At 28.8% G+C, this 8,017-nt stretch overlaps 3 protein-coding genes across 3 annotated transcripts in view; all 3 read left to right on the forward strand.

Moving 5' to 3' along the window:
* The window catches only part of IFT46 (intraflagellar transport 46), a 1,618-nt gene extending 1,532 nt beyond the window's left edge, over window positions 1–86 (forward strand). Inside the window, exon 4 of the mRNA XM_017905122.1 lies at window positions 1–86. Coding sequence (XP_017760611.1) covers window positions 1–86 — 86 coding nt within the window.
* Window positions 87–1,435: 1,349 nt separating this feature from the next.
* ClC-b (chloride channel protein 7) lies at window positions 1,436–4,979 on the forward strand. Its single transcript, XM_017905106.1, has 12 exons — window positions 1,436–1,686; window positions 1,912–2,040; window positions 2,217–2,415; window positions 2,492–2,745; window positions 2,831–2,939; window positions 3,001–3,525; window positions 3,595–3,764; window positions 3,833–4,012; window positions 4,098–4,307; window positions 4,390–4,635; window positions 4,713–4,793; window positions 4,878–4,979. Exons 1-12 carry the CDS (start codon window positions 1,528–1,530, stop codon window positions 4,977–4,979), a joined length of 2,364 nt encoding a protein of 787 aa, XP_017760595.1. The 5' UTR covers window positions 1,436–1,527.
* A 972-nt stretch (window positions 4,980–5,951) lies between these two features.
* On the forward strand, window positions 5,952–6,740 carry LOC108551098 (uncharacterized). The gene is made up of 2 exons (XM_017905125.1): window positions 5,952–6,134; window positions 6,207–6,740. Exon 2 carries the CDS (start codon window positions 6,225–6,227, stop codon window positions 6,738–6,740), a length of 516 nt encoding a protein of 171 aa, XP_017760614.1. The 5' UTR covers window positions 5,952–6,134; window positions 6,207–6,224.
* Window positions 6,741–8,017: the final 1,277 nt, after the last annotated feature.

Genomic DNA, 8,017 nt, shown 5'->3' on the forward strand with positions numbered 1-8,017 from the left:
CGGAAGAGGATACGAGATTGGAAACGTTACACACGCTTTTCACATTGTATCTGGAAGTTAGAAATGTTAGAGCTCAGAAATATTAAAAATTCTGTCTTTTCTTTGAAATAAAGTCAGGATATACTGGCAAAGTTTAACTGGAAAAATCTAGGATACCTGATAAGACTCATGTCGAGTTACGCGATATGTCTAATATTGTATAAATGAATCTTTCTGTAATTACCGAGAAAAATGTAATTCATTGTAATTTCTCGTTTTATTGAATACGGAACTGATGACTTATAAATAGATTTGCTTACTGACATGGTATAGCGATAAAAGTATATACACTCATAAGCATGTAAAATAAAACTTATAATACATAGTAACAATGACATGTAATTTTTAAATATTATTCAGTGATTTTCTTGTATTGTAAATTTCTGTAAATTTGTACAGAAGTATGCGAAAGTATATTGTTAAAAAAATTATCATATTTTTTTCCGAATTTAATACGAAGTCGAACATAAGGGGATAAATAATAAATAAAAATTTGACTATTAATTTCATCTTAATAAAAAAATCATTTGCGTTAATTATAAATATTTGGAAAATGGAGTAAAAATAATAGCGAATATTAAAAGAGAATTACTTTTGTATAACTTACATAGCCATATTTTTATTGAATGGAAAGGTTATGTAATTACCGTTTCAGATAATGTAATCGGAGTCCACTGACATTCTCGTTAATTGAAACGGAATATCACATTAAAAAGAAGTATTTCGATTATCAGAATATCATTTACATAATACGTCGAATAGCGTTAATTATATTAATTATATAATACATAGCGATCGAAAAGAAATATTTATGAAATACGTAATTAAAAAAAAAATAAAAGGAAGAGGAACTTATCTCAATTTTTTATCGTTGAATTTAAAACCAGGAATTTGTAACGTATTACGCTACAATTCTTTTTATTTATACAATCAAACTTTATTTTTGTCTTAACTTTATTTTATTTTTTTTATTTTTATCAGTCTTTATCTTAAAGACTGCATTTTCCTTTAGTTTTGATTTCTTTGGTGTTAACTTCAACGCTACAACGTTTAAAATTAAGTAACACTTGCGCATTTCATTGTCACGGTAACTTCCGAAATCGCTTAATTTGATATTTTCAATTGCCTGATTTCTATAATCCTTCCTTTGAAATCGCACGAAGTATATAAGAGAGTAAGGGAATTTTATAATACTACGTTTGATAGACGTATTAATGTAGCCTCTGTCATCACATAGACGAATTCGAAAGATAAACTTTGTTTAAATAATTAGGATAATGAAGATGTTTTATGAGTTGAGCACCACTTTCATTGAACATGAATCATAGAATTAATCACGTGATTGCCAATGGTAGATTTTATTTGCATGTGTGAGTTCAGTATATGGTAACGGTGAGTTACATAGAGCGTAAAGTTCTGTGCGTAGATGATGTTTGGATTTTTCGTTTGTAATCCAATAAATATGATTGCAGTGACAGTGGTAAAAAAATGATGGATACTCCGACGCACATTAATGTAATGATTAATAGTACTGTTAATGACATTGTTGACAATTGCGTAGACGATGAAGATGATGAGGAAAAGTTGCTGAAACCACGAAACAATTTTGCTTCATACTCTAACAGAGATGTCAATGTTAGATTTCGAGTAAGAAAAACGTACTGATTCAATAACAATGTGTGTTTTAAAATCTTTATTTTACATTTCTTTTGACACAATAGAATAACCTATTTGACATCTGACTACTTTTCAAAATACTTTCTTTTTATAATGTTTATAAATAATAAAAAATGAGAGAGAAGAAAGTAAAATGTTGTACAAGATTATAATTTTTCAATTATTTTAAATATTTTACTTTTTCGTTTTTAATAGAGTGTCACTTCTAACCATGGCTATCTCTCATCACAAAATATTATGGAAACAGTTTCCAATAATCCAAGAAGAACTAATACTGGAGAAATATTTCCTGGTGCTACTAATTTCTTATCAACTAATTATGAGGTAATTTGTTTTTTTACGAATACATTATTTTACTTATTGTATTTATTTATTAATACTTATGTATCACTGTACTTTTAGAGAACTTTTTGCATTGATTAGTATAAATATCTTATCTCGAAACTAATTATGTTTCAAGCAAGTGTCGTATATATCTGTACTTTTATTTTTTTCTTCAGAGTTTAGATTATGATCCCTGTGAGAATCATCTTCTTCAAGATGAAGAAAGAAAAAAAGGCTACAAGTTTGTAGTTAAAAAAAATTTTGCCAGATGGTTTATTTTCTTATTAATAGGTATTTGCACAGCACTTACAGCTAGTTTTATAGATATTTCTATAGAACAATTAACTAATATAAAGTATAGATGTCTCCAATATTGTATCCTTCTTTATTATAATATACAAGTATAAGAAAACTACATATAAATTTAATTATTCCTTAAAATTAATAATAGATGTAAACCATTGTGTGGTATCGAATTGTTTATGGCTGCCATATTTATTATGGTTAAGCCTAAATTTTTTACCTGTTTTAATAGGTGCTATTTTAGTATCCTATGTAGAACCTGTTGCAGCTGGTAGTGGTATTCCACAGGTGAAATGTTATTTAAATGGAATTAAAATACCTCGAGTTGTTCGTATTAAAACATTAGCAGTAAAAACAATAGGTGTAATTTGTACAGTAGTGGGAGGTCTAGCTGGTGGGAAAGTAAATACTTTCATTATTAACTATTCTATTACTTGCTACATTCACAAAAAAAATTGTTTCAATATAGCATAAAGTATAATTTTAGGAAGGACCTATGATACATTCTGGGGCTGTGATAGCAGCAGGAAAAAAACGAGATTTCGTATCAGGAGGTGCAGCTTCTGGTGTGTCTGCTGCATTTGGTGCACCAATTGGTGAGTGCAGCAAAATATTATATGTAATAATAATATTAACTGTTTGATTAACAATACTTAGGAGGTGTATTATTCAGTATTGAAGAAGGAGCTAGTTTTTTTAATCAGAGTCTCACATGGAGAACATTTTTTGCCAGTATGATTACAACATTCACTCTAAACATCATCCTTAGTACATATCACGGACGACCCGGTGATCTTTCTTATCCAGGCTTATTAAATCTTGGAAAATTTGAAACAATCCTTTATCAAGTTTATGAAATCCCTCTATTCATGTTAATGGGAGCAATTGGTGGGCTTTTGGGTGCTTGTTGGAATTATCTAAATTATAAAATCACTTGTTTCCGTTTGAAATATATAAAAAAAAAGTGGTTGAAAGTAATAGAAGTACTTATAGTTGCTGCACTAAGTGCAACAATGGGATTTACAATGATTTATTTTCTGAGTGATTGTAGGCCATTAAGTGAGGATTCCTCCATGTTTCCTATTCAAATGTACTGTAAAGAAGGAGAATATAGTGCAGTTGCAGCTTTATGGTTTCGAACACCAGAAAGTAGTGTACGATCTCTGTTTCATGATCCCAAAGGTATGCTGCTAATATACATAAGAAAAGACATAGAATGATATAATTATTTAATAAATTTTTCGTTTATAGGTTCATATAATGATATAACTTTAATTATTTTTGTTATCCTCTATTTTTTCTTGGCTGTTGCTACTTTTGGTCTGTCCATGTCTAGTGGACTTTTCATTCCATCTCTATTAATAGGTTCTGCATGGGGTAGATTAATTGGATCAGGTCTTTCAAAACTTTTTCCAGATTGTGTAAGAAAAGATCATAGAGATAAAATAAGAATATCATAGAAAATATGAGTTACCATTAATTATTGCAGGTTGTTTTATCCCCTGGAAAATATGCTTTATTAGGTGCAGCTGCTCAATTAGGTGGGGTGGTTAGAATGACAATAAGTTTAACTGCTATACTCATAGAAGCTACTCAAGGAATATCCTTTGGCTTGCCAGTTATAATAGTTCTTATTATGGCTAAATGGGTTGGAGACTTTTTTAATGAGGCATGAAGATATATCAATCTATATTTTTACGTTTTAAGATATATTTACATTATTACAATAATTTTTATTGTATTTTATTTAACAGGGAATTTATGATATCCATATACAAATGGCTGGAATTCCCATATTACCATGGGAAGCCCCGCCATTGTCAAACAACATATATGCCAGTGAAATAATGAGTCACCCAATAGTAACGCTAAAATCTGTAGAAAATGTAGGACATATAGTAGAACTTCTTAAATGTGTAACGTTTAATGGGTTTCCTGTAGTTGATTCTCCTAATAGTGATGAGGTAATAAATACTACTATTAGGTTCCTTCATCTAAAAACTTTATCATTTTGTTTCAAATATATATCAATTCTTTTTATTGTAGACCGAGATACATTCATATGGACGACTTCGAGGAATAATCTTACGTTCACAATTAATAGTATTACTACAAAATAAAATTTTTAATGAATATGCAGAATATTGGGAGAAGACCTTGAATATTAAAATGTTCAGAAAAGAATATCCCAGATATCCAACAATTGATCAAGTAACCATAACTGAGGAAGAAAAAACTTACATGATAGATTTAAGGCCTTTCATGAATCCTTCTCCTTATACATTACAGCATGTTAGTATTTTGTTGTTATTTTATCTACAGGTTTGTACTCTATAAATGTGTTTCCTGATCTATCACTTCTTTTTCAGTCTGCAACATTGCCACGAACATTTAGACTATTTAGAGCTTTAGGCCTTCGGCATTTACCAGTAATCAATGATATGAATGAGGTACTAATATATTAATGTCTTTTATAAAATGTTGTATTTTACAAAGCGTCATGAAAAATACTGTGACTTTAAATTTTTGTTTAGGTAATTGGAATTATTACAAGAAAAGATGTTGCCAGATTTAGGATATGGAAACATAGAGGAAGAATGGGATTAGATGAACTTTTAATTACTAATAAAATTTAATATTTATTTCTTTTTATATACAAATTTCATGTATTAAAAAATATTTCTATATTTATAAATATTGTTTTCATATGTAAAACATACATATATGTGAAAAGATTTTTGTATCATACTTCTTAGCAAAAAAATTTATTATTATTTATTATATAGTATTACAAAAAGTAAAGAAAAAATTCAACTATAAATGAAATGCACAAAATATTAATTATTAATGAATAATTGCCAGCCCAGCCATGACCATAATTTAAAAAACAAGAACACTGGAAGAATTATTAATAATAAAAGAAAATAATACTCATATAATGAAATATACATTGGAATAGATATCCTTTCTTATAATCACCTTTGAAGATTATAACTTACATGACAGAATATTCAAAATTTTTATGCATAGCCTGCAACAGAAAGAAATATTTTGTAGAGAATGATACAGCATGTATTTCGTGTTGGTTTTCTTATTAATATTTATCTAAAAACAATTTACATTTACATAATATTCAGAAAAATATAAACTATTTAAAGAATACCTTTATTCATCTGAAACAGTTACACTTTATACAATCACAATAGATTTTAAATTAATTATGCATGTGCTTGGTACTTTTTACTACAATTTATGTACTAACATCTTAACAATACAAAAGAAATAATTATGTTTCTTGCTTACTCCCATATTACAATAAATTATTTTAAATAAAACTTTTTAATAAATGAGCATTTGCAAAACGCAATTCCCGTGTAAATGATACCAATACCTATAAGAATCAAAGATATAAGAATTACTGCCAATTAATTACAAGTTCCTATTTCGGGAATGAATCACCTTGAGATAATAATACATACAAAGTAAAAGAGATCTACCTGTTTCTAATCTTCAATAAAACAAGTCTTCCCAATTTTTTTCTAAGACCATACTAATAAAAAATTTACTCAGTCGGATATTAAATACAATTGTAACAATTTTTCCGCGTTCTTTAGTGTTCGTAGTAATTGTAAATATTTGAGAGTGTTAAATAAGTGAGAAATATTGAAATTCAATGTAAATATTAATACGATTCAAAAGTTTAACAGCATTATCTACGACAATTCGCCATTCTAATGATTAGTACCTGGTGATGTATATCCTGCGCATGCGTGAATATCGAAAAAAAAGAGGTAAATTTAAATATTTGTTTTCTATAAAACATATGCTACACAAGTTAAATAAAAATATATTATTATTTAAAGAAAACGTTGTGATATAAAATGAATAATTACAAGTGGAATCGAAACAAGAATACTTTAAAAAAGAATAAACAGCCTAGATCAATGCAACAAAAGAATAAGAATGTACATAGACCATTAATAAAGCCTCATGAGACAGAAGAAGAAGCTATTATTCGAAGATTTCATAATGCGCAAAGAATGGCACGATTCAGAGCTAGAAAAAAGAAAGCTTTAGATGAAATGAAAAAACTTGAAATAGAATTGAATAGAAGAAATATTACATTTAGAACTATTGACTCCATTATTTCTGTAACAAAAGTAAAGAAATTTCAAACACATTTTCCTATGCAAAATTCATCAATTGTTACACATTCGATATGTAAAGAAAATAAATACTCTCAACTATTAACAGTCATTGAAGAATTAGGAAAAGACATTAAACTAACATATGCTGGCAGTAAAATTTCTGCAGAAAGGTTAAAGATAGGTATTATAAAAGCTAGAATACTGATAAAAGAATGCTTAATGGAGGCAGAAATGAATTCACGAAAATAGTTACCAATATTATTTACATAATATTTTTAACATGACTTATTTTTACAATTTTATTAAAATATATAAGTATTTTATTTAAATAAATAAATAGATTACATAAGAATATTCTCTCTTGTTTTAATAATTACAACAATTATAAATCTTATATTTATAAATTTCTCTTCTATTAACAAATGAAAAAATACAAGAAGAGAGTTAAGTTTCCCACAAAAAGAGAGCATAAGGACTATACAATGTATAAAAATTAATAATAAAAAACTTTCGTCGATATAGTAACAATAATACTTCATATATATAATAAGTAAAAGTTTATAACTAATGAGTACTGTAAATATAAAAATATTAAATTCCCCTTACTAAATTTAATAAAATAACTTCTTTTTAATCAAACACGTTATTTAATTAATTTACCTAAATTCATATTGACGGATACGAAAACAATAATTTTCAAATATTAATGATTTCAAAGGATCATTGTTATCGTTTCATTATTATGGTTTTATTATTATCGTGAATTATCATAAAATACTTCGATCTCTTTCATATGAAATTTCATTGAAAATATATTTTCTACACGAGTTCACACTAAATCTCACCTTTTCGTCCGAAAGAACTGAAGAAAGTTCGTCAAAATTTTCTCATTTCTTGAAGAAACCGGTTTTTTAAAGTGTCAAAAAGGACTACCGTGAGTTGAAAATTTCCAAGAAAACATTCATATTACTGACAGAAAGGAAAAGTAGCATCACCATTAACAGACACGATAAGACAGACGAACATTCCAAACATCTTTGTGGTTCTTTGACAATGTCGTATATTTTAAGACGCGGTCGGTTTGGTCAATTGTTTTGCGGTCTCTCAGGTCGTACACCTGTCCGTCGTGAAGTTGCAGACGGGAGTAGGAAGGGGTTATGGTCAATAAACGCAACCACGTCACACGCAGCCTATCGGCGACCCCGCTTGGCCCCTTAAAGTGGCTCCGAACGAAAATCTTACATGTCGGCCGATATTGCTTTTGTGCGTTTGTCTGCGGTATATCTTAAGAAAAACCGAAGTAATTTTTCTATGAACGGTATCGGCAGATGTGTTAAGTCGCAAGGAAGATGCGATTATAAAATGGGAACGGTCCACGACGCGGTTTAGCTTTACAACGGGTTAATCGTGCGTTTCAGTGAACTGACCGAATTGCATCCGCCATTGTTGTGATTGGTGAACGTTCCAGAGAAGACGGCGTTCTTAGATAGACGCGCATGCGCATTGCATACTACTTGACGACGCTC

Source organism: Eufriesea mexicana, unplaced genomic scaffold (assembly GCF_001483705.2).
Source record: "Eufriesea mexicana isolate 0111107269 unplaced genomic scaffold, ASM148370v2 scaffold3653, whole genome shotgun sequence".
NCBI classification, from domain to species: Eukaryota; Metazoa; Arthropoda; class Insecta; order Hymenoptera; family Apidae; genus Eufriesea; species Eufriesea mexicana.

What these genes read in the sequence shown, in the direction of transcription:
- ClC-b (XM_017905106.1), top strand. Translation starts at nt 1,528, where the DNA reads ATGATGGATACTCCGACGCACATTAATGTAATGATTAATAGTACTGTT. An exon ending in TCTGTTTCATGATCCCAAAG is followed by an intron (nt 3,526 to 3,594) that starts GTATGCTGCTAA and finishes TTTCGTTTATAG; the next exon opens with GTTCATATAATGATATAACT. An exon ending in ATTCTCCTAATAGTGATGAG is followed by an intron (nt 4,308 to 4,389) that starts GTAATAAATACT and finishes TTTTTATTGTAG; the next exon opens with ACCGAGATACATTCATATGG.
- LOC108551098 (XM_017905125.1), top strand. Translation starts at nt 6,225, where the DNA reads ATGAATAATTACAAGTGGAATCGAAACAAGAATACTTTAAAAAAGAAT.